Source organism: Peromyscus maniculatus, chromosome 13, assembly GCF_049852395.1.
Source record: "Peromyscus maniculatus bairdii isolate BWxNUB_F1_BW_parent chromosome 13, HU_Pman_BW_mat_3.1, whole genome shotgun sequence".
Lineage (NCBI taxonomy): Eukaryota > Metazoa > Chordata > Mammalia > Rodentia > Cricetidae > Peromyscus > Peromyscus maniculatus.
This window is the reverse complement of record NC_134864.1, coordinates 5,614,963-5,641,151: the sequence shown is the minus strand read 5'-3', so window position 1 is coordinate 5,641,151 and position 26,189 is coordinate 5,614,963. Positions and strand designations below refer to the sequence as shown.

General features: G+C 47.6%; 1 protein-coding gene across 1 annotated transcript in view; it reads right to left on the bottom strand.

Annotated features, from left to right (window-relative positions):
- The window catches only part of Sag (S-antigen visual arrestin), a 38,662-nt gene extending 12,809 nt beyond the window's left edge, over positions 1 to 25,853 (bottom strand). The window contains exons 1-9 of the mRNA XM_076550508.1: positions 25,788 to 25,853; positions 20,528 to 20,588; positions 17,398 to 17,442; positions 15,562 to 15,755; positions 12,579 to 12,638; positions 9,468 to 9,544; positions 7,992 to 8,127; positions 6,806 to 6,890; positions 2,689 to 2,761 (exon numbers count right to left, since the gene is read on the bottom strand). Coding sequence (XP_076406623.1) covers positions 2,689 to 2,761; positions 6,806 to 6,890; positions 7,992 to 8,127; positions 9,468 to 9,544; positions 12,579 to 12,638; positions 15,562 to 15,755; positions 17,398 to 17,442; positions 20,528 to 20,588; positions 25,788 to 25,853 — 797 coding nt within the window. The remainder of the gene's footprint in view (positions 1 to 2,688; positions 2,762 to 6,805; positions 6,891 to 7,991; positions 8,128 to 9,467; positions 9,545 to 12,578; positions 12,639 to 15,561; positions 15,756 to 17,397; positions 17,443 to 20,527; positions 20,589 to 25,787) is intronic.
- Between the last annotated feature and the right edge of the window lie 336 nt (positions 25,854 to 26,189).

Genomic DNA, 26,189 nt, shown 5'->3' with positions numbered 1-26,189 from the left:
TGTGCACAGAAGGACAGTCAGTGCGTGACTGATGGTGGTCCTGTAATCCAGGCAGACCTCTCTGCTTTCATTCCAAGCAGCACATCTCTTTCTTTACTGGGGCTTCTTCAGAGGTCTGTGGCTTTCTTTCCCTATGTCTGATAGGTATAAGGAACCCTGTGCCAAGGGACAGTTCTGGGACTCCGTTGGGGACACAGCATTCCTGGGACCCCGAAGTAGCCTCTGGGCTGCAGTATTCATTCTACAGCACACATGCTAGGCACCGGACCTGGGCTGAGGAGGGCAGGAGGCAGGGTGTGGCCTGCAAATGTTGGCTGGAAGCATCAGGACCACTTCCTGAGTGAGTCCCCAGACATCCCACGGGAAAGGCTTCCCTGTTGGCTTCCCAAAGGAGTCTAAAGCAGCTCTGGCTTCTCCTGTCTCTGGTGGGTGAGCACAGGAAGCCCTTTGCAGTGTTTTGTTTGAGCTAGGGGTGGCCACATCCTCTCACCTGGGTCATGGTGGACTCTCTCTCTGTCCAGCTCGATGGTCACGAAGGGGGCCCTGGGGGCTAGCATGATAGCCTTTACTGTAGTGGAATTAGCTGAAGGACTATGCCAGGCCCACAGCTGTGCCTAGGGCATTATTTTTGAAGTCAGGTTTGACCTGGTTTGAGCAAGCCTGCCCACCAGAGCCCCAAGGGCTGGCTGGGTGTGTCTGGAAGACTGGCTTGGGGTGCTACAGTCTTCTGAGTGGCCTCCAGGTTGAGACCAGTATGAGGATTAGTCTTAATGGGATTTTCTTGAGAAGTGCCTAGGAGATTTGAAAAGCACAACTCTGGATGTGTCTGTGAGAACATTTCCAGAGAAGATTAGCCCAGAGGGGAAGACTGCCCTGAATACAAATGCCACCATCTCATTGGCTGGAAGCCTGGCTGTGATCAAAGAGAGAGAAAAGAGAGGCGTCCTGCTAGTGCGCAGACACGCTGTTTCCTGAGCTGTTCTTCTCTGCCACGCCCACCTGCTGTGATCGACAGAAACTATGAATGGAAGCAGGTATTCTCTCTAAGTTCTTTTTCTGAGGTATTTGCCTCAACAATGAAAAAGCCAATGTGATCTGACCCCATTTCTAGACTCCTCTTGCCCTCAGGGAAATATCAGAATGGTTTTCACTTCCCTGAGGATCATTTGGTCCAAAAAGCATACAAAGTTTTGAATGAGAAACAGGAAATGGGATATATGATGTGTGTGTGTGTGTGTGTGTGTGTGTGTGTGTGTGTGTGTGTGTGTGTGTATCAGAAAAAAACTCTTATCAGGACAATGAGCCCCACAGTTGTGGAGTATCCGCCAAAAGGCAGCCAAGGTCAAGACTCCCCCCTCCTTGAACCAAATGTGAACAGACCCAGCCTGGCATAAGGAGTCAGCTTTGAGGTGCTGTTTTCTTTCTTGTCTTTCTTCCTTTCTTCCTTTCTTCCTTTCTTCCTTTCTTCCTTTCTTCCTTCCTTCCTTCCTTCCTTCCTTCCTTCCTTCCTTTCTTTCTTTCTTTCTTTCTTTCTTTCTTTCTTTCTTTCTTTCTTTCTTTCTCTCTTCCTTTCGACTTCATTTTATTATTATCTTATGTGTATGAGTGTTTTACTTGTATATATGTCTGAGTACTGCATTTGTGATGCCCTCAGAGGCCAAAAGAGGATATGATGGGCTCTCCTGTTACTAGAGTTTATAGACAGTTTTGAGTCACCATGTGGGTGCTAGGAATTGAACCTGAGTCCTCTGGAAGAGCAGTCAGTGCTCTTAACCACTAAGCCATCTCTCCAGCCCTGCTCTTCTCTTTCTTAACACTATATACTACACTTATACGCAAGGCTGTCTTTGTTTTGAGTAGCAGCTTATTGTGGGTCTAAATATGTAATATGATGTTTTTCTTTAATATGATCTCAGGTGTTCTTTCCTTAGTACCCAACCCTCCCTTTCACTCCAACCTTCCTGTCACCCTGGTAATGTTTTCTGTATAGAACATGCTAGTTAGACAAAGCAGAGAAGCATATCCAAGCCTCTCTATCTCTACCCTGCCTGTGGATTAAGAACTTAACCTCAAAGCCAGGCGGTGTGCATGCCTGTGTGTTGTGTGTGTTGTGTGTGTGTGTGTGTGTGTGTGTGTGTTTGTGTGTGTGTGTGTGTGTGTAGGTGCACACAGAGGCCATTGGTATCAGATTTCCTGGAGCTGAAGTTATAGGCATTTATGAGCCATGTAACAAGGGTGCTGGGAACAAGCTTAGGTCCTCTGTAAGAGCAGTATTGCGCTTAACTACTGAGCTATCTCCTCAATCCCTAAAATATCTTTATTAAACCCAACTGTACTATATATACAGTACAGCCCTACCCTGGGCTGATGGCTCATTTAGTCATCTTCTGGGGGCAGAAAGAGCACCCCATTCCTATCAACACATTCCAAGGACAGACAGAGTCCGTGACGCTCCCGTGGTGACATTTCTCCCTAGCTATCTCCTCTTTGATCCCTTGTTCACGAAGCCTTATCTTGCAGCCTAGGAGATGGCCCAGAGGTGACTTGCTTTGTAGCCCTTGATGTGAGAAAAGGGGAAGAAAAAGCAAAGGCCGGGGGCCTGGAGGGGCATTCTAGTTTCCTCTTGAGAAGAGGAAGTTGACGAAGTGGGCTGGCCGCCCAGGAAGTGGGAAGCCAACCGAGACTTACTGTGTCTCCTCTGCGGCCACAGGCTTGACGTAATAATCACTCGAGTAAAGAACCACATTGGCTACTTGTTCCACTGCAGAGGGAAGACAGGAGAGAGGTGAACAGGGCGGGCCCTCGCACCTTCCAGGAGACACACAGGACCATCTGATTGAGGTCTGGCTTTCTCAGCCCCCAGCTTAAAGGCTGCAACTTTTCAAGGTCTGGTTTCAGGCCATCGCTGTACACCAGTGACTTGCTCTGAGTCAATTCCCACCAAAACACCAGGCTCTCAGATGCAGCTCCCAAGAGCTCCCCCGTCTCCTGCAAGCCCGTGATCTATACTGGGTGTCCTTATCCAAAGGCATGGTGTCTGCAGCATCCCAGAACTCATCATGTACTCACCTACAAACCCAGCCCCTTTCCATCACCCTCCATCTTGCAGAAGGAGGACCATCCTCCCAGTCCCTAAGCTTCCTGGAAACCTGCCCGAAGCAACACATGACCATCCACGGTGTGATATGGTGGATGGCTCTGCATCCTGACTACTTAGGCTCAAGTCTCTGTGGGGGAAATTCTTTAGTTCCTCTAAACCTCAATTCCCCCACCAGGAAAATGAGGATAATGAATAAAAGAAGGTCTGAAGAATAGAAGAAAGGCTGGCACTGGGGAGATGTCACAAAGCCTGATGTCATGAGTTCAGTTCCTGGAACCCATACAATGGAAGGAGAGAACTGACTCACACAGGCTGTCCTCTGATCTCCACACATATTCTGTGGCATATGCACACACACACACACACACACACACACACACACACACACCATACACACACACAGACAATAAATGTAAAATGAAGATGGGCTGGGGAGATAGATGGCTTTGGGCCTTGAAAGTACAAAGACTAATTCTCAGGTAGACACATATCCCTGCACTTGGGAAGCAGACACAGGAGAATGAATCCCTAGAGTAGAGCTTGCTGACCAGCTAGCCTAGCTTCCTTGGTGAGCTCCAGGCCAGTAAGAAATCTTGTCCCAAAAAAAGTGTATGTGTGGAGGAGTGATACCTGAGTAACCAGACTCGAGATTGTTTTCTGGTCTCTACATGCATGTACATGCATGCACACACATGATGGTACACACCTATAAATCCTGGCACTCAAAAGACAGAGACAAGAGGGACTCTGCAAGCTTGAGGCTAGCCTAGTCCACCCAGCAAGACAGACAAGAAAGGCCCTGCCTCAGAAAACAACACAATAACAACGAAGCTGAGACCGGTGGTGATGCCCACAAGACTCTGAAGGGCAAGGCAGAGGTCGGGAGTTCGGGGACAGCCTCAGCTGTAAGCTGAACATCCGAGACTCCGCTGCAGCAAGAAAAACAAAATCAGGCTGGAGAAACGGCTCAGTGGTTAAGAGCATTGGCTGCTCTTCCAGAGGTCCTGAGGTCAGTTCCCAGCAACCACATGGTGGCTCACAACCATCTGTGATGGGATCTGATTCCCTCTTCTGGTGTGCATGAAGACAGGTCACTCATATACATAAAATAAATAAATATTTTAAAAATCAATTAAAAACATTGTTGTTTTGATTTTTCAAGACAGGGTTTCACTGCGTAGCTCTGGCTGTCCTGGATCTCACTCGGTAGACCAGGCTGGCCTTGAACTCCTGAGTGCTGGGATTAAAGGTGTGTACCATCACCACGCTGCTGAAAGAAACAATTTAGGGCACCCATCATGTGCCCAACTTATAGAAAGCTGTTAACATTTTGTTTCAGAACAGCTTCTCTTAAGGTCATTAGTTTTGCTATTAGTATTCAATAAATTTTGAGAGCTATTTTTATTTTGAAACAGATTTTACTGTATCCCGAAGGCAGGCCTAAAGCTCACAATACTGCCTCAGGCTCCCAAGTGCAAGGCTTGGCTGAGAAATAATTTTAAATACAAGTATTTAATGATACTTTATCAATTTTGCTGCTGTTTCTGAATTATATTCATATTAGCAATAAGAAAAAACGCAGAATCTCTAATATGCACGCACACAATCTGAACTTCATCTTTGATGGACGTACAGGGAAAGAGGAACATGTTAGCCCACTCTCTGTCGCTATAGCTGAATACCATAGACAAGACTGCTTACAAAGAATGGAGGTTTAATTAGCCCCTGGCTCTGGAACCTGGGACTCCCAAGTGGTGCTGGCATCTGATAAGGGCCTTCCTGTTTGATCATAATAGCAGGGGCCCTCAAATGGTGGGGGCAGGGCAGGTGTGCTAATTTAAGCCTCTTTACTTCTTACAAAGCCACTAATGTCATTACAGGCCCTTCCTCATACCCTCATTTGACCCTAGCTACTTCCCGAAGTCTTACCTGCAAATATCATTAACGTACGAGTGTGAGGATCAAGTTCCAAACACATAAGCTTTCAGTGGACACATTCAAACCACAGCAGAGAACTGGACTGCACCACCACCCGTGGTTTGCATAAGACAAACCCTATTTATGTGTGTGTTTGTGTGCGTGCACGTGCACGCGGGTGTGCTAAAGATTACACATACTGAAGGGCCTTGCCTATACCCAGCAAGCATGCTACAAACTGAGCGATATCACTAGCTTTTTTAAAAGTGGGATTTCACATAGTGTAGACTGGCCTCTACATGTAGCTGTGGCTGGCTTTGAACTCCTGATCCTCTTGCTAGCTGAGTCCAGCTACAATGCCTATTTTAACAATGAAATGCCCATATCCTTTGTCCTGGGTAACCTGAGATGGCTAATTACGCTGATATTGTAAATCTACCTTCTTGTGGCCATCAAATATTTTAGTTGGAAGTTGAAGTCTGAATTTACTCTCGCAGGTCAATCCATTGGGGTTTTTGTTTCTTTCTTTCTTTGTTTGTTTTGCCCACAAAGACCTACACACATATTTTGTTGTTGATCTATACTTTTAATGTTTTGAGACAAAATATAGGTATGTCACCCAGACTGGCCTCAAACTCATAATCCTCCTGCCTAAGTCTCCTGAGTGCTGGGAGGATAGGTATGTGCCATGATACTCTAAGACCTGCACTTGGATGGGCTTTGAGTTGAGGAAATAATAGATAGGAGCAGTAAGTGTGGGGTGGGGGGCGCTCCACTGTAGTACACAACAGGGTTGATCCTCACTAGATGGTCATTCAAGGTGAGACATCTCACTTCACTATTCATGAAGCATTCCTATGTGGGAGCTCTACTTAGTGCCTATAGGCTTGGGAAGATGGGCGAGGAGCCACTACTGTGGGCACCAACTGGGATTCAAGGGTGGCATACCAGGTACCCACAGATTAAGTCCCATGTTTTCAAATCTAATTCCTTACTCAGTGCACTTGCTGTATTTATCAATAAAAACTATCACTTGCCCAAAAAGGGAAGTGGGACTAGAGAAATTGCTCAGTGGTTAAGAGCACTGACTGCTCTTCCAGAGTATCCAGGTTCAAGTCCCAAAACCTACAGGGCAGCTAACAACCACCTGTTCCAAGGGATCTGATGCCCTCTCTGGCCTCAACAGGTACTGCATGCACATGGTACAGACACACAGGCAAAACACCCATACACATAAAATAAATAATTAAACAAACAAAAACAAAAAGGGAAGCTTCTCCCTGGACTTCCCAAGTGAGACCTGGCTCAGAGGGGTGTCTCTGGGATGGCAGGATCACGGGAAGATGGGAAGGGCATCTGTAGGAGACAAAGCACCAAAATAAAAGGCAACCTAAGAGACCATGATGGTGAATTCAATGACTTGTTTTGAGGTAGGGGCTCGACGTAGTCATATCTAGGTATGTTGCCCAGGCTGGCTTCAATATAGACATATAACCAAGGACAACTTGAACTTCTGATCTTCCTGTCTCTACCTCCCAAGTGCTGAAATTTTAGGCATGCACCACCTGTAGTGCTGGGATTGAACCTAGGGTTTCCTGCATGCTCTACCAACTGAGATATATCCATAGCCTGAATGTGATGACTTTTAAGATCCTTGTCTCTTTAAGGTCCTACTGTCAATGGTAACAGCAACCACAGGCAGACGCAGGGACACAGGTGAGGTGGAGGCTTATCAGATCAGAGTGGCCCCTAGGAAATAGCATGAGGTTGAGTTCTAGAAGGTCCTACCTAATACTTTAATCTTCTTCACAGTCTTCTCTGTGTTATTGGTCACTGTCACAGTCACAGGGATGGGTTCCCCATGGAAATATATCTGAAAAGGGAGAGAGACATCAGAAGAGAAGAATGGAGTGCAGTGGGGTAGAATCTTTGATCTGAGGACTCGCTAGACCAAGATTTTCTTAATCTCTTTCCAATAAATAAGCCCAGTATTAGAGAAACTAAAATGATAGCAATATTTCTTCTAGAGAAGGGTATGGATATGTTCAGCCCCATCTGCAGAAGGCCAAGGAGGTCGAGGGATGTGACGGTTAGCTTTAATTGTCAGCTTGACACAACCTAGCATTACCTGGGAAGAGTCTTGATGGACTGTCTACATTGGGTCGGTCTGTGGGGAGCTATCTTCACTGTTAATTAATGTGGGCAGATCCAGCCCCACTGTGGGCAGCACCATTCTCTAGGCAGGGGGTCCTGAACTGTATTGAGTGGAGGAATCAAGTTGAATGTAAGCAAGCCAGTGAGCATGCATGCATTCATTTTTCTCTGTTCTTGACTGTGGATGTGATACGACCAGCTCTTTGAAGTTCCTGCCCTGACTTCATTGTTTGGAGATGGCAATTGTGAAATGAAAAGAAGGCACTAGGAGCGCTGGCTGATGGAGCCTTACCTAGCAACACGCTGTGCTACCCAGCCCTGGGTGGGCAACACCCACACATGTATACACACTACATGAGGCTCTGGCTAACCTGTGTATCACTGACTCTGGACCACAAGAGCCTTAGCCAGCTGCTCTTCACTTTCTACTGCCATGACTATCCTCATTGATGACATCATTCTCAATATGGCTGCCCTGTGAGTTTTCTATGAAATCTGAATTTTCCAAGGAAGTGAGCAATTTGAAGTCATACAGTGAGCAATGCTGCTTTAGAGCTGGGGTGGAAAATGGCCAAGGTGGATGGGAGAGGATGTCTGCTTCTAATCTCCACAGCCCCCAGTCTATTGGGATAGCCAACAAATGCAATGGTAAGCCATGGTGGCTCATGGTAACCAGCTCCAAATCAATGGAAATAAGCTGGCAATTTGCAAACATCTATGATTCCACCACGGCAGGAACAAGGTGACTTGTGATGCATCCACACAGTGAGGGGGCTGTGGTCTGTACCCCCGACCTGAATCCCATGGGGATGTGGATTACCTCTTTGCTGAGGGAGACTGAGAGATGCAGGGGCTTGTCAGACATGAAGAACTGCCAGGCTGCCTCAGCACAGGGTTGGGGACCCATCTCAGGAGGGGCATGCTGCACTTTCCGGATCAGCAACCGCACAGAGCTCCTGAGGAGAAAAGGTCCAGGGGTCCTGGTTGGTACCCCACCCCCACCCATCCCCCAGGCTTCAAAGTGGCCTCCCGGGGCCTCTTCCATGATCCCAGGAGCTGAATGCTGAGCCAGCAATGCCCTCAAGGATCCCTTCCAGTCTGCCAGGCTCAGCTTAGCCTTCTCTCAGGAGAGCCTGCATCAATGGTTTCAGATGTAACTGTGACACATTGTCACTATCACAAGCATCAAAATCACAGAATTTGGGAGTAGAGTGCTTGCCTAGTATGTACACTATGATGGGTCAGATCCACAGCAAAACACACAGCACTGTGAGATATGGGTGCTGAGTATGAGGAGAATATTGGAAGAGATGGGCTAGGTGGAGCCTTAGGGATGAAAATGAGTTATCAAATAAAAAAGAGACACAAAGTTAGGGGGGAGCGCTGGGAGTATACGGGAGAAGTAGAGGGGAGGAAAGGAAGTGGAGGTGTGTACCACCATATTTTACTTCATATATGCATGAAATTCTCAAAAAAAAATTTAAAAAGAAAATCAAGCACCTGGTTGGTAGGAGGACTGTTTCTTGGTGACAGAGATTCTGTTTGGAATGATACAAAAGCTTTGATCTGATGATGGCAAAACATGGATACACTTGGTGTTACAGAGTTATACATTTAAAGTGGTCAGAATCATAAACTTCGCAGTGTGTGTAGATTATCATAAGTTTAAAAAATGCTCTAAGAGCCAGGCGGCGGTGGCTCACACCTTTAATCCCAGCACTTGGGAGGCAGAGCCAGGAGGATCTCTGTGAGTTCAAGGCCAACCTGGTCTACAGAGAGAAATCCAGGACAGGCACCAATACTACGCTGAGAAACCCTGTCTCGGGGGGGAAAAAAGTTCCAAGAAAGAAAAAATAGACATGGTATCTTAAGCCTGGCATTCCAGTGCTTGGGAAACTGAGGCAGAAAGACCACCCTCATGAGTTCCAGGCCAGTCTTGGCTACAGTATGATACCATTTGAGAAGAAAAGAAAAACTAAAAAGAGAAAATAAATAATTAAAAGGAAGAAAATGAAAGAAATGACCTGGAAGGTTTGGGAGCCATGGGTCCCTGAGGTTGTCAAGTTCACTGTCATTTTCTTTTATCCTCTCCACCCTATATTATTAGTTACTGCCCCCAACCCACTTATAAATGGATGATGGTTCAGTTTCTATCTGCCCTGATCAGGGAGGCTCCATGAAGCCAGGCACACGAAACCTGCGGGGAGAGTTATGCCACACCAGGAGAAGGTGGGGCTGTTTCTGGTCCCTGCCTCTATACCACCCAGACCCTCCCCAGTCCCACAAGGACTCTTACTTCTTGGGGATCTTGTCCTCTTCACCATCTGTGACATCTGTGGCAAATGCTTTGACCTCAAAGTCGACCCCACAGCTCTGTTGGACACAAGTGTCAGGGCAGTGGTTAGCACCTCCCTTCCCAGGAGCTAGGACAGAAGGTCCCACATGCAGGCAGACCTATGACCCTAGCTTTTCGTCTTAGCTGGGTCTTTCTTGGGGTTGTTCCATGAGCCTAGTGGAGAAGTGTACTGGGAATCCAACATTGACATCAGCATGATGAGTGTCCTAGTTAGGGTTACTATTCCTGTGATAAAGCACCATGACCAAAAGCAAGCTGGGGAGGGAAGGTTTATTTGGCTTATGCTTCCACATCTCTGTTCATCACTGAAAGAAGTCAGGACAGGAACTCAAACGGGGCAGGAACCTGGAGGCAGAAGCTGATGCAGAGACCATGGAGAGGTGATGCTGACTGGCTTGCTCCTCATGGCTTTCTTATAGAACCCAGAACCATCAGCCCAGGGATGGCACCACCCACAGTGGGCTGAGCTCTCCCCTATCAGTCACTAATTAAGAAAACGCTCTACAAGTTTGCCAATAGCCTGATCTTATGGAGGCATTTTCTTAACCGAGGCTTCCTCCTCTCAGATGACTCTAGCCTGTGTCAGGTTGACACAAAATTGTTCAGCACAAGGAGAAAGCAGGGGCTGAGAGTCCTACAGAAGACAGCTGTCAACATGCCTCCCGAGATGTGCTTCTCAAGTCCTGGTACGTCCATGCCTCCCTCTACTTTCTTCACAAATATACGACCTGACCCTGCAAAAACTTCTGACGAATGCTGCACACAGCAGTGGGGCAGACACAGTATCCATGAATGTCCTGCAGTGTTGCAAACACTCTGACCTCAGTGGCTCCTGCAAAGCCAACTCTGGCCAGACAGCAATGGTTTACAATGGTTGATTTTTCCCCCTTCAAAATGAGGTAAAATGGTAAGATCACTTCATTTCAAAATGAAAGAGAACTTTTAAGCCTACATGGCTGGAGTAAATGCCATATGCCTGTGATCCCCAGTCCTCAGTTCCCTGTGTAGGCCCAGTACATCCTGATCTCTGCCTAGAGAGAAAATCAGAGACAGCAAGGATGTCTCTTGCGCCTCAATGCTACAGGTGACTGCTGTGGGATGAGCCTTCTGTACACTCTGACTATGTATTGCTCTCATTAGTTGATAATAAAGCTGTTTTGGCCTATGGCAAGGCAGGATAAGGTTAGGTGGAACAAGCAAACTGAGGACTCAGAGGAAGAGGGGTGGAGTTGGGGGAGACGTGAGCCAGCTGCCCAAGAAGCAAGATGCCAGAGGACCAGAAAAGCCATGACTACATGGCAATGCATAGATTAATAGAAATGGGTTAATTTAAATGTAAGAGCTAGTTAGTAATAAGCGTGAGCCATCTGCCAAGCACTTATAATTAATATAAGCCTCTGTGTGGTAATTTGGGAAGTGGCTGTTAGGTTTTTGGGAACAGGTGGTCAGGACATAACGTGCAATTTGTGATATATAAAATGGCATGTATTATATTCATATATAATGTTATATGTATGTATTATATTTTCATATATTTGTGTGTATATCTATATATCTATATCTATATATCTATATCTATATATCTATATCTATATCTATATATATATGAAATAATCTCCTATGTGTCCCTCAAGCCTCCCATCTGCAACCAAGCCCCCAGCTCTAGGATACTGGAGGTTCCTAGCCCAGAAGCCTTCCTACCAAGTTAAAGTGCTCTCCCCTCTTAGAATACAGAGGACAGGAGTGGCTCTGGCCTACACAGGGTTGTAAAGCTACAGAAAGGTCATCGAAGAATCAGGATTTGGAGCCTCCTTGAGAGAGCACTGATGGATCTGACAAGGCTCAGTTGTATTTTCTTAGTTCCTGGCCTCCCTTTTCTTGAGTGACCTCCTTATCCCTGATCTCAGCTGTCCTCAGCTTCCCTGGACCACGGCACTCAAATGTTTTAGAAGTAATATTTACTGTGTGGCCTAGAAAACAGACACATATGTGTGAAACCACTCTCCCGACATGACGTTGACCTTTGCGACATGTGACCAGTTCTGAGAGCGTCCATCCCATTCCATTTAGTTCAACTCTACTCTGTGCTATTCCATCCCACCCATTGTTGTTTTAATGATATTTCTGATCTATGAACCACGAGTGAGTGATGACGCCACCCTGAGGAACAGTGTCCTTACACCTGTCATTGTCAACCACTGTCCACTGTCCTCCATGCTCAGGTACAGGCCTGCCATCACAGTCAGTCTTGGTCCCCTTCTCCTCTGGTCTTCATTCCTTCCTTTGTGCCTGAAGTCTCTAGTCACACTCCCCTTTTCCTCCCTTCCCCTTCACAGCACATACTTGACCAACCTCAGATCCATTCTTGACCCTTTGTGCACCTGACTCAAGGCCTGCTGTTCAGTGGCTCCCATGTCACTCAGGTTCAAACCCAAGTCCTCCAGTCCTGGCTTTCCTCTGCTTTCCCCTGACCTCAGCTCCCACCCTCCACCCCTTCTCCCCTTGTTTAGCAGGAAAGAGCCTGAACATGTTCTCTCCACCACAAGGGTCAGGGCCTCCCTCGCTGCAGAGTCGAGCTTTCCCCTCTTCTTAGTACAAGGATTCTTGACTTTCAATGTCACCTGTTGCCCCTCCCTCACACAAGCCTGAGGCTTCCCAGGGTGCCTGTGGCCGGCTAGTCCACCCTGCACTTGAGGGATTTTGTTGTTGCCTGTGACTTTCCGTTAACATGTGAGACCCGGGAGCTTCTGATCTCTTGTTCACAAGAATGTTCATGGTTAATAACTGCTGGAGATGAGTGATGGGGTCATGGAGAGTCTGTAAGATGGGTTCTTTATCTTTGCATACACTTGAAATTTTCCATGATAAAAAGCTACTTTAAAGGTCTGCTAAAAACTTGGCATGGTGGCTCATGACCATCATCCCAGCACATGGTAGGGTGGCAGCAGGAAGATCAGGAGTCCAAGGTCAGTCTCAGTTACATGAGACTCTGACTCAAAAACAAACCATCAAAAGCCTATTGATGCCTGTGGCATTTCTCCTTTAACTCACCTTCCCTACATCTTGTGGAGCTGGCTGCAACATCACCGAACAGGGTAGGTAGTCAGGAAACTGGAAAGACACAAATACAAAACCATTTCATTCAGAGGGGCTATTCGACATGCAGTATAAAACCATCATGCAAGATGACACAAAAAGACAGAATTCTCCCGCTCTCCTAATACCCAGGACACTGATTTAGTTCCAAAAATCTCCAGCATGCACAGAAACACACAAATGAGGTTCTACACAGGGCACGTGTTCACTGGGACCAAATGTGTCTCATTATCTAGTTCGCTAACCTCACTAGCCCTTATCCTACTCAGAAATCTTTCTATCCATTTTTACACACCATGAATTACAATTTCTCTCCACAGCGCTTAGAGCTGCCAAAGAGCACACTTCATGTAGCCATTCGTCTTTGTTGGACACTTACATGCTATTTAATTTTTTTTTTTTGCTGTTATAAAAACTACCACAAGCAGGGCGGTGGTGCCACATGCCTGTAATCCCAGCACTCAGGAGGCAGAAGCAGGCAGATCTCTGTGAGTTTGAGGCCAGCCTGGTCTACAGAGTGAGTTCTAGGACAGCCAGAACTGTTTACACAAAGAAACCCTGTCTTGAAAAATCAAAACAAACAACAAACAAGAAAAAAACAATGCCACAATAAATATACATCTTCAAACCCTTTAGTCCAGTGTTAGCCAATTAGTTCTGTGTTACATTGACAGAAAGGGAACTATCAGACTAGAATCATATTTTATTGTTTGGAGTGAGGGAGACACAGGGTCTTTCTCTATTTAGTCTATGCTGGCCTTGAACTTTCAATCCTTCTGCCTCTGCTTCCATATTGCTGAGATTCCAGTTGTATGCCATCATTCATGGCTGAAAAACAACATTTTAAAAAGATTTATTAATTTCTAAATGTTATGTGTATGAGTGTTTTGCCTGCATGTATATATGTGTACTGCATGTGTGTCTGACACTCATGGAGCTCTAAAGAGGGTGATGGAACCTCTGAAACTGGAGTTATAGATAGGTGTAAGCTGCCATTCAGATACTGAACACCGACCCCTGGTCCTCTGAAAGAACAGCTAACCGCTGAGCCATCTCTCCAGCCTTTGGCTGTTGCTTGTTTTTGTTTGTTTGTTTTTCTGTACAGGGGACCAAATTCAAAAACCAAATTAGTTCATGCTAGACAAGCGCTCCAGCACGAAACTATACCTCCAGCACCTAAAGATCTCATCTCATTACCAGCCAGGCATGCTGGCTCATGCACTTGGGAGGCAGAGGCAAGAGGATCTGAGTTTGAGGGCAGCCTGGTCTACACAGTGAGCTCCAGGACAGCCTGGAGAACCTGTCTCAAAAAAAAATTCCCATTTCTAAAGATTAAAAAATTTTTTTTTTATTCTTTGGGGTGAGAGTTGAGACAGGATTTCTCTGTGTATCCTGGCTATCTTGTGTAGAACTCACTGTGTAGACCAAACTGCCTTAAACTCAGCAATCCACCTGCCTCTACCTCCCAAGTGCTGATATTAAAGATATATGCCACTACATCTGGTCTAAGTTTTTTGTGTTTTTGAGACAGGGTGTCCCTGTGTAGCTCTGGTTGACCTGGAACCCATTATGTAGACCAGGCTGGCCTTCAACTTACAGAAATCCTCCTGTCTCTGCCTCCTGAGTACTGGGATTAAAGGCATATACCAACATACCTGGCCTCTAACGGTTTTTGATATGCATTGATATGTCACCAAAAAAGTTATATCACTTCAGGTTCTCAGCACAGGTGCACAGGAGCACCTAGGACTAAAAAATTTTGTTTGTTTGTTTGTTTTTTTGTTTGTTTGATTTTTCAAGACAGGGTTTCTCTGCATAGTCCTGGCGGTTCTGGAACATGCTCTGTAGACCAGGCTGAACCTTAAATTCGGAGATCCGCCTGTCTCCTCTTTCCAAATGCTGGGATTAGAGGTGTGAATCACCACACTTAGCTAAATAATCTTTTTAAAAAGAATTTTATATTAACAACTGTGGTAACATAGGATATCATAAAATTTTACCATTTTAGCTCATTTCAATGTGTTTCATTGTGATTAAATCTGTTCACACTGCTCCACAATAGTCACCACCATTTGTCTCCAGAGCCTTTTCCATTGACCCAAAGAGAAGCTCTATCCATGGAGCCTGGAATCCCTGTCCTCTCCACACGGGAGTAGACCTGCCCTCCTACTTTCTGTCTAAATGAATGAGCTACGCCCCTCACATCAAGGAGGTGGGACTGTATGACCCTGTTTTTCCTTTTGTGTCTGGCTTCTCTGATGTGGCATCATCATGTTTTGGGGGTCCATCCATGTTCTGACTTGGGCAGCTTCATGATTTTTTAAGGCTGAACCACAGCACTTATGTGGAGGAGGAGCATATGTCAATAAGATAGTAACCGTGCAAACAGAAAGGGCCGCAGTCGCTTCCCCACGCCGGCTCTTGCCCAGACTTGGGTTTCACTGGGGGATACATGGGCCTCAGGAGAGGTGAGGGGACAGACCAAGGCCCTGACTCAGTTCCCAGCACCATGTGGGGAAGCAGGGTGGGGGCAGAAGAGTAGAGAAAGATACTTCCTCTACCAAGACCTCCTGTCCATAGGGGCTTCTTGCTTGCTTAGAACTCCCTGGGGCCACCTGGGGGTCATGGCTACCCGTGTCTTTTTATAGCTGAGTGAGAGAAGACAGAACACATGCTCATCTAATTAGGCAGTCAGATGGAGGAAAATATCCAAAGGGCAGGTTGAAATGGTGCCTTCAGAGGCAGGGAGGCTATTTTCAAAGACTTAAAAACAGACAATCACAGACCATGCAATCTAGAATTTCTTTCAAGGGTGCAATTTACAGGCCCACATATGTGAAATCCTCCCTCTGCCCCTTTCTCTTTGCCCCGTTCCCACTGTAAGGTACTGTGGATGAAGGAGGCAAGCCAGGGGAGTAGCAGGGGAAAGAGAGCTCACCGTGAGCAGAAATGGGTACGTGTTGTCTCCCAGTTTCTTGAGCAGGCTCTCCTGGAGGTGGGTAGGGGCACTCATGGCCCCGACAGGAGGGTATACCTGGACCCGAGAAAAGTACAGGTCCCTGCGGAAGGTCAGGCCAATCACATCAATGTCCTCCTGGCCATAGCGGAAGGCGCAAGTCAGAGTGACATACACTGGGAAGAAGATGCACACAGGTGAGACCTGGTCCATTGCGCAGGCCCGTCTACCCCAGCCACCTCCACTGGGCTGAGCCAGCAACAGAGTGACCACACCACACCGTCTGCCCCGGTTCCAGGCTTTCCTGCCTGGAAGGAATGGGGGCCGAGAGACTAATACTCTGCAGCTGGCTGACACATTTTGAGAGAATCAGCACGTTCCTAGGGTTAGAGTTCATTATCCTAAACAGGGCTGTCACAGGATTGAGAGGCATCTCCCTGGCAACCACATTGTTTTTGCTAGGATGGTAGAAATCTGTCGACAGGGCTGGCAAGACGGCTAATTGAGTAAAGGTGTCTGCCTCCAAGCCTGACAACCGGAGTCAATCATCTCCAGGACCCACACGGCGGCAGGAGGGAACCGACTCTCCACAAGTTGTCCTCTGACCTCCACAGCGGGCCTTAGTGTTTCTGCATCTATCACACACATACGTACATACACACACTACATAAGTAACAATGTAATAAATGTTTAAAAACATGCAGACAGACAACATGTGCAGTCCACCAGTCCTCCTGGGTCCGCTCTCCCACCCTCCCTCCGCCTGGTCCACCAGCTTGGGGACCCGGAGCTGGACGTCTGAAATGGTGCTACTGTGCTTGCTTGGGTTAGAGAGGGCAGGGCGTCTGGAGAGACAGACAGAGAAACAGCGCTGGAAGCAAAAAGGACGCGTGCAGGAGCCAAAGGCCTGGGCCAGGCAGGGAGACAAAATCAAAGCGGACAATGTCTTCGTACATTGCGCAGAAGCACATTAAAAGCATTCTCTAAACCACCACTTCCCAAAATTCTCTCTGATTAAAGACAGCCTGTGCCCAGCGTATGAACATTTTTGAAGACAGGAAGTGTGTGGCTCTTCTTCGCAAGGCTTGTCAAAGCGGCTCCTCAAGTCCTCTAGTTCTGCCTGAGAATTTCCTCTGTTCGGTTCGGAGGCCAGCTCTCTCTCAACCACTGACTCAGATGAACCACTAAGCACTCGTGCATCCTTCCTTTGAGGTGAGTGCTTGAGAAAGGTGCCCACAGCAGGCCTGGATTTCTGCTTGCACCCACCAGGCTGTGGTTGCCCCTGATAACTGAATCCCTGTGTGGTAAAGGGCAGGGGCTGACTGGGTGCAAACCAGGGAGCCTCAGAGCACCCAGGAAGGTGAGGCAACAGGAGAACCATTTCCGGCCATTCCTGCCTTGCCCCCTCTCGCTCCCCACACTGTTGCCAGCCCACACCTGACATAGTCTAGCGGGTACAGCCAAGGTTTAGAACAATGCCTTGTGGTTGCCAGTAGCAACCACTCCAGAGGCATATTTAGAATGGAACTGAGTCAGCGACACTATCATAAGCACAGCTCGAATCTGTTCTAATTCAGTTTTTGCAACTGTCATTAGCAACCAATGGCTTGCCGCACGCATCCCAGCTGCCAGAGATCTCAAGGGCACCGTGATGCTGTGGCACAGAACTTTGCAAGGACGCAGAAAAACAAACTCTGGGTTTTATTCCCTTGCCTCTCAGTAGGCATGGTTTCCCACATGAAAGCCTACTACTATCCCCAGAGATAACCTTCACTGCCAGAAGGACGGCAGTGAGGAGGAGCCAGGGGTTCAGCTCACCTTTCTTCCCCTTCACAAGCTCGGGATCCACCAATACAACACCATCTAAACCAAAGGAGAGAAAACCCAGAGAGTGAGATCAAGAAAATCAGACATCTGGCTTTAAAGCTATATACAATATGGTGTCTTCTGTTTTTATTATGGAGGTATGCGGTTGAGACTGGGTCTCATGTAGCCCAGGCTAGCCTTGGATTTCCTATGTACGTAGCTAAGGATGACCATAAACAAGTAATCCTCCTGCCTCCAGGCCTGATTCACCAAAGCAGCTTGCTTTTTATTGTTTTTAAGAATAGCAGTTTTGTGCCGGGCGTGGTGGCGCACGCCTTTAATCCCAGCACTCGGGAGGCAGAGGCAGGTGGATCTCTGTGAGTTCGAGGCCAGCCTGGGCTACCAAGTGAGTTCCAGGAAAGGCACAAAGCTACACAAAGAAACCTTGTCTCGAAAAAAACCACAAAAAAAAAAAGAATAGTAGTTTTGTTATTAGGGGTTGGAGAGACGGTTCAGCAGTTATGAGCACTTGCCGCTCTTGCACAGGACCTGGGTTTGGTCCCCAGCACCCAGATGGCAACACCGAACTGTCTGTAAACCCAGTTTCAGAGGGGCCAATGCCTCTCCTGTCCTCCAAGGGCTCCTGCGTGCATATGGTGCACATACATACAGGCAGGCCCATACACTTGCATATACAAGAATAAGAATAGTAATTTTTAAAATGTGGCTCTGGGGTTCAAATTCAGATTGTGAATCTTGGCAGCAAGAATCCTTACCCACTGGGGGAGTGTTTATTTTCAGTGCTTAAAACTGCCAGGTTCTGCCATACTTCTTTCAAACGTTTGATAGATAGTGAATGCTTATCAAGGCAGACGAAGTTGCAGAGTCAGTAGAGGGGGCTCCGGGGCCCTCTGTCCTGTTGCCTCCTGAGCTTACAGCTTACAGAAAGTGTTAAGTGGGACATGGACAAGCACACCATGGCTGTGCACAGGTCTGTGCTACCTTATCACAGGTGACCCATGTGACAACCACCACAGTTGACATTTAGAACTGTCCTTTGGACTCCCTCATGCCACCCATGCCTGCTCCCACCATCCTCAGCCCCTGGCAAGCACCGTCTGCAGAATTTTGTCATCTTGAGAATGTTACATAAGTGGAACCATGAAGTCCATGCCCCTTTGAGATTGCTCTTGTTACCCAGCATAATGCCTTAGAGATCTTGAAGTTATCAATAGGTCACACTTCTTACATCCATCTCCCTTCCTTCCTTCCTTCCTTCCTTCCTTCCTTCCTTCCTTCCTTCCTTCCTTCCTTCCTTCCTTCCTTCCTTCCTTCCTTTTTATTTATATTTTCTTTTTAGAAAGTGTCTCTCCTATACAGTCCAGGCCGACCTCAGATTCTCAATCCTCCTACCTCAGTTTCCCAAGTGCTGGGAAACCATGTACACCATAACAACTAGCTGCTTGTTCTTTTTTTATGATTGAATAGTAGTCCATGGTATGGATATACCACAGTTTGTTTAGCCTTATTCATCTACTGAAGAGAGATTTTCATTCCTTTCGCTTTGGAGCTTCTGTGAACAACTATGTCCAGCCAGGTTTTGTATGCATGGTTTTGCCTTCTCAACAGATACCCAGGAGTGCCACTGTCAGGTCCTATGGTAAGTGTACATTCGGTTCCTAAAGAAGCTGCCAAGCTGCCTTCCTAGTGGCTGGGGCACTGCACTCCCAGCAGCAGTGTCCGGGGCCAGTCCCTTGGCATCCTCATGACTGGCACTGCCACTGCCTGTTCTTGGCCATCTTTCTTTCTGCATTTGAAAGATTGAAATATATTAATATTGTGTCAGGAAAATCACATATAGGAACAGTTTTTTTAACAGATAGTTGGATTCCTAGGTGTTTCCTAGAGTCTAGGTGGCTCTGGAGATATAAGAAATGGCCGGTCCAGCCACATATTCACCCAGAAACACATATCGAAGCCATTGGCGGTGGTTTTTGGCTACTTCCTCCTTTAGGTCCAGTGCATCTAAAGTTTCAGGATTAGGACAATTCCTGTTGTCTCTGGCTTCTCCAACCCATTTACTTCAGACATCTTCTCTTGCTCAAAGCCTCCTTTGAGTCTTTGTGTGTTTCCTTTGCATCAGTTTGAGGGTACAGTCTATCACGATGGGGGAAATATGGAGGCAGGAGCTTGGGGCAGCTGGCCACATTGCATGCCCAGTCAGGAAGCAGAGAGATGAATGTTTTCTTGTAGTACTAAAGATTGAGCCCAGGGCCTTGCACTAGGCAAGTGCTGAGCTACAAACCAGCCCTTTTTTTTTTTTTTTTTTTTTATTTGAGGGGCCAGCAAGATGGCTTTAGTGGGTAAAGGTGCTTGCTGCGCAGTCCTGGCAACCTGAGTTCGATCCGTGGAACCGCACACAGGTGCAAGAGAACTGACCATACCACATTGTCCTTTGACCTCCGCACATATGCCCTCCCCCCAAATAAATAAATGACTGCAAAAATAAACTCTCTCTGGTCAACCAGGAGCCACTTGATGTCATTTTCATTTGTATCTCTTTGGTTAGATTATTTGTGAGATTGATTTTTTTTAAATATTTGTTTTAAATATATATGTGTGTGTATATATATATATATGTAAAGAGAGAGGTGTTTGCCTATATGTATGTATGTATGTATGTATGTATGCATTTATGTATATAATCTACATGCACTGTGCACAGAGGCAAGAAGGGGGTGTCACATGTTCTGGAGATGGAGTTACACATGATTGTAAGCTGCCGTGTGGGTGCTGGGAACTGAACTCAGGACCTCTGCAAGAGCAGCCAGTGCTCTTAACCTCTGAGCCATCTCTCCAACCTGAGATCCATCTTTTTGTTTGTTTGTGTTTTTGAGACACGGTCTTTCTATGTAGCCCTGGCTGTCCAGAAACTCATCACGCAGCCCAGGCTGGCTTTGACTTCACAGACATCCACCTGCCTCTGCCTCCCAAATGCTGAGATTAAAGGCGTGGGCCCCTGTGCTGCATCACCACGCCTGGCTGGAAATCCTTTTTTTGTTTTTGTTTCTAATGAAAAACTAGTCATTGTCTGATGACTAACGAAAAACTAGCATTAAATTTTCCTCCAAATTCAACTTACCTACAGGCTCTACTTGGCTGACGTGGTCAACATAGTCTCTCTTCCCCAGGTAAATAGTCACCTGTGGGAAGAACAAAGGCATTTACGTAGACGCCAACAACCCCAAGCTTTCCAGTAGTGTTTTCCTCTTCCTCGTATTCAGTGCTGAGCATCGAACCCAGGGCCACACACATGCAAGGCAAGCCCTCTACCCTGGAGCCTCAGCCCTTTCCATTAGTCTTCAAAGGAGGGGTCACTTGGCTCCACAGCTGCTCTGTGGCTTCCTTCTCTCCGGGCTGTGGGTGAAGATGGTTCATTTCAAGTACAGGGTACCTTCTTCCAGCCCTGTATCAGCTCCCAGGAATTCCTTCCATGCACGTGGATGGCGGAAATCCTTTCCACTCTGTTCTGTCCTTCCCATCAAGCCCAGGTCTATATCAATCCATACATTCGTGGAAGGTTATGCCTATGGACACAGCCAGCTTTTTATTTCTAGCTGTGCGCTGAAAGGCCCTGTCTTCTTGTTCAGAGACTTTCTGGATTAGCCAAAGAAGTAGGAATTCCAGAGGAGCCTGAAATCCCATCAGGTGAGTTCTGCACAGGTAACCGGTAACCACTCGCTCAGGAAGGAGGTGGTGGAGCTGAGTTGGTGGGGACACCATCCCTGCTCTTGGTAGCCAGTCTCCTCACCTATTATTTTGTGAAGCTGCTTCCCTGCTGCTCACTGCTCTACCAAAGGACCACAAAGTCCTTGAGGAGAGGATCTAGAACAGTGGTTCTCAACCTTCCTAATGTTATGACCCTTTAATAGATTTTCTCATGTTGTGGTGACCCCTAACCATAAAATTATTTTCGTTGCTACTTCATAACTCTAATTATGTTACTGTTATGAATTGGAATGCAAATATGTTTTCCAATGGTCTTAGGCGACCCCTGTGAAAGTCGTTAAACTCCCCCCAAAGGGTCGCAACCCACAGGTTGTGAGAACTGATGATCTAGAGTGTTCTATGCCCCTTTCAGCCTTCTCAGAATTTATTACAGCCTATGATTGTACATAGAGGGATTCAATCAGTGCTTGCTAAGTACACCAATGAGCAAAACCCCGTGCCCTGGCTAGCCCTCTGTTTCTCTAGGCCTCTGAAGAACACATTTTTTATTTCTGCAAACAATCCAAGTGATTTTTGACATTAAGTTAACATCTTATACTCAAATCCTCCACAATGTATCATTTGTCCCCAGGGTGGGTCCATTTGCATGGCTCATGGTGGAGGTTGTATCAAGCAAATGCCTCTAGATCCCTATTAACAGCGAAGATCCCGTGAGAAACCTTGTAAACCTGTGCACGGTGTTTCTGCAGGTCTCAGCAGCCTGGGAAGGGTGGGATCTGGGTATGGGACGCAGGGACATTGCAAAGTGTGCAGCAGTAGGCGCCAAGCTTCACCCTCTAGACCAGAGTTCCACTCCGAGGCTAGCCCAGCTGGCCCACCCAGTGAACTCCCTGGCCCTCTGTTTTCTATGTAGGATGGACCCAAAAGTAGAGGGAGAGAGAGGGGGAGCTGGTGTTTGCCCCCACCCCCCACCCCCCGCCTTTCCTGCCTGGCCCATGGCTGGCACGTTCCTCTAAACACGGTCATAGTTCCCAGAAGGTGGCCTGTTGGCTTCTAGGTTCTGAAACCTACTGCATACCCCATCCCCTCAGCCCAGGGAAGCCCTGCGCCCAGTGCTACAGGCCCAGTCCAGACCAGAGGGGACTAAGGTTCCCCAGTGGTAGTTTTACCCAGGGACACAAACTTTCCTCAAATCCAGCCTATCTCTGCTCTTGCAGGCCCCCTAGCATGTGGACACCTCCTAATTCATGGGTGTGCCTGCTTCCTCCCTCCTGTGGAATAGCATCCAGTTCCTTGAAAGTGGCCAACAGGAGCCTTACCTCTGGGCTCCAGGCCCCTCTGCCCTCACCTTGGCCTTGGCCATGGCAGCTCTGATGAACCCATCTGTTCCTGCTGCCTGCACAGCAAGGAAGGCCCTTCAGCCACATCTCTAGCCGAGGAAGGCCCTACCCATGCTTCAAGAGAACAATTGGGCACTACAAGTCTCTTTCAGCTCAGCATACTCTGGCTGCTCCTGCATTACTTTGAGATAGTGTTTCTCATTCTGTAGTACAAGCTGTCCTAGAACACACAGTGTAGCCCAGGCTGACTTCAAACCTCCTGCCTCAGCTCTCAAAGTGCTGAAGTTAGGGGCACAGGTCATCATGCCTAACACCTTTCAGCCTATGGTGCCACAGGAACGCTCAAGACCTGCTACCCCATCCCAGCACATGCCCCATCTGGCTTCAGGACTGTGGAGGCCTCACCATATCACTGGTCTACGGGGATAAAACCTCTCTAGGTTGCTACTTTAGGTTTGAGGTAAGTGGTGGGGAAGAGGCAGGCAAAGGGTGTGGTCAGGAAGGAGAGGGGAAGCTCTGCCTTTGAAGAAGGCTCTGCCTGAGCAGACAGCACAGGCAGGTGGCTGGACAACAGGCAGGAGTGGCTCTCTGGGCAAAAGAGATGGCAAGATGCCCAAGTGAAGAGAATGCTTCTGGAGTCAGCAATGGCCTCCTTTGCAGCAGGTGGCCACAGAGTGAGGATGAAGGCCCAGTGAGGCAAGGTCTGTAGGGCTCAGGCCTGAGGAGCCCAGGAAGACTCTAGACACTGGTCATTTCAAATTCAAAACAACTCTGGAAGATGAGATTGGCCCTGTTTTCTACAGACACCGAGCTCTGGGCCCCGCTGGAAGCTAAGTGGAAAGAGGATTAGCAAGGAAAGCCAGGCATGCAGCCTCTTTATAGCTGGGAAAAGAGAGGGTTGAAGATCTCCGGAAGCATGAAGGTGAGGAGATGGGGGGCATTTTCTTCTCCCAAGCTTTGGCGGAAAGAGAGAGACCTGGAGCTGGAGGCCAAGGGGAGCTGTTGATAGTCATTATGATAAGAGGCAGGGTGCTAAGACATTTTTTATTTTTGAGACAGGGTGTAACTATGTAGCCCTGGCTGTCCTGGAACTTGCTATGTAGACCAGGCTAGCCTCAAATTTAGAGAGATTCACTTGCCTCTGCCTCCTGAGTACAGGGATTAAAAGTGTGTGCTATCAAGCCCAGCTAAGACCTGTTCTCATTCTGGGAAAGGCTATAGATCCAACCCAGATTAAATGGGACTAAGTTCCCCAGCGGTGGTACATCATGAGTCTTACCCGGGGGTGAGTGACTCTGAACTCAGTTGGGAACAAGGCCACCCTTCTACTGCTCTGGAAAGGCTTGGCAAGGACAGGAAGAGGTGGAGGAGAAGGGTTACCGTGTGAAACCAACAGACTTCTGGCACCCCACCTACAACTAAGCACATCTTCTTCCTGGCTAAAGCAGCCAGTCACACTCAAGATCCACACCATCCTCGTTAGGTAGCATGCTAAGAGGAGGCCAGCTCTAATGGGTTTTCCCCCTCTTCTCTCCCCTCTTACAACCCTGTCTTTTTCTTTAACATTTTTTTTTTGTTTTTATGTGTATGAATGTTTTGCCTGCATGTATGTATGTATGTATGTATGTATGTATGTATGTATGTATGTATGTATGTGTATCTATATGTGCCTGGTGCCCGCAGAAGCCAGAAGAGGGCAACTGATCCCCTAGAACCTGAGTTATGAATGGTTGCTAGTTACCAGGTGGGTGCTGGGAACTGAACCCAGATCCTCTGCAAAAGCAACAAGTGCTCTTAACTGTTGAGCCACCTCTCCAGCCAGCTAGCCAGCCTGCATGCCTTCCTTTCTCTTTGGCAAGTTCTTCCTGTGTAGCTCTTGCTGTCCTTGAACTCGGGATCCTCATGAGTGCTGAAATCAGAAGTGTGTGCTGCCACTTCCAGCTCTGAGAATGTTTCTTGATTGCTCTGATCCAATTCTGACCGTCTAATTCCTTTGGCTTGTGATTGGCTTAGTGTAGGCAGGCAACGCAGGCCCAACCGATGAATACCGGAGGCAAGTCTAGAGAGCTCCTGGGAAAGGTTTCCTGGACTTTTAAAGACACCCTAAGGGTCATTCATCTCTCTGTGCTTCCTACCTGAGGACCAACCACCTCATGCTCCTGCCACCAGGCCAGCCCACTGTGTTGGGCTGTACCCTCAAACCATGAACCAAAGTGAGCTGGGGTGCTCACCACCAGCCTGGGGATATCACAGAAGAAAGAATCACAGAGAAATAGCTGCAGAGGCCAGGCACCCCAAGACTGGGGCATACAGAGGTTGCCATTGAAAACCCCAGTACATGAAACATTAATTGACAGATTCTCCTCCACTCTGATCCTTGGATCAGCAAAAAACTAAGCAGGGCCTGGCAGCACATGCCTGGAATCCTAGTTCCTCAGGAGGCCAAGGCTGGAGGAGCCCAAGTTCAAGACCAGCCTGGGAAACTCCATAAGATTCTGTCTCAAAATAGAAATAAAATTAGAGCTGGGGATATATATAACTCAGTGGTGGGGTACTGGCCTAGCATGTATGAGGCCCCAAGTGCAATTCCCTGGTACCACAGGAGGGAAGGAGAGAGGGAGGGAGGCAGACAAGGAGGGAGGGAGGGAGGGAGGGAAAGAGGAAATACATTTCTTGTTCAAATGATTTCTGCTTAGACACCAGGTGCATTTCAAGGAGGCATGGCCATAGACAATGGATGTCTGTTAGGTATTGGAGGGAAAGTGACCATGGAAACTGGCACAAAGTGGTTCCTTTTCTGTCGGAAGTGGAGATGAAAGGGACTGAACAGACACAGTGGGAATAAGCGTTGGCGAATGAAAAGATGTAGGGTACCAAAGCTATCACCACAAAGAACCCACGTGCTTGATGAAAATGATGACACTTCCGGCCCACAGAGGAGCAGGCAGGAAGGGATGAGGGAAAAGCTCTGTGAGGTACCATGAGGAATCTGGTGGTAGACTGAGGCGGAGCTGCACTGTCCATTAGGTAGCTACTAGATACGCCAGCCTTAGTGTGTTTTCAGATTGGCCTGCACTGTAACACACAGCACATTCCCTTGACTTAGCAAGGAAGAGTAACAAGGTTGTGGGGGACAATGGGACTGAGGGATGGTGGGATGCAGGACCCATCGGTGGGTCCTTGGTCCTCTCTCACTGATTGCCCAGCCCGTGGACACAGAGCATCCCTAGGCCTCCTGGTAGTTGGATGCTGGTCATGGTTACCCTTGACAACTGTCTGCTTCCTGTTGTTCTTAGGGTAATCCCCATGAAGTCACTCTTCCGTGCCACTTACCGACTTGTCCCGAGAGACCTTCTTGAAGATGACGTGGGACTTATTGGTCTTCACACAGGCTGCCATGTTGTCCGTCCCTTGGGAACTCTCTCGGGTTGGAGGGCTGGGAAAGCACAATCCCAGACAAAATTAAGGACACTCTGGACGTAAAAGCCCACTCCTGAGTCTTCTTCGCTTGGACATTCCCCCCATGGATGCTTCAGCATCCATGCTTGATCAAATCAGCTGATTGGTTGTAGTTCACTGTAGGGTACGCTTAAAAAAATATTTCATTTATTTGTATGTGTGCCACATGTGTACAGATGCCTGTGGAGGCCAGAAGAGGGTGTTAGGTCCCTCAAAGCTAGAGTTGTAACCTCCTGACCTGGGTGCTGGGAACCAAACTCACGTCTTCGGGAGGAG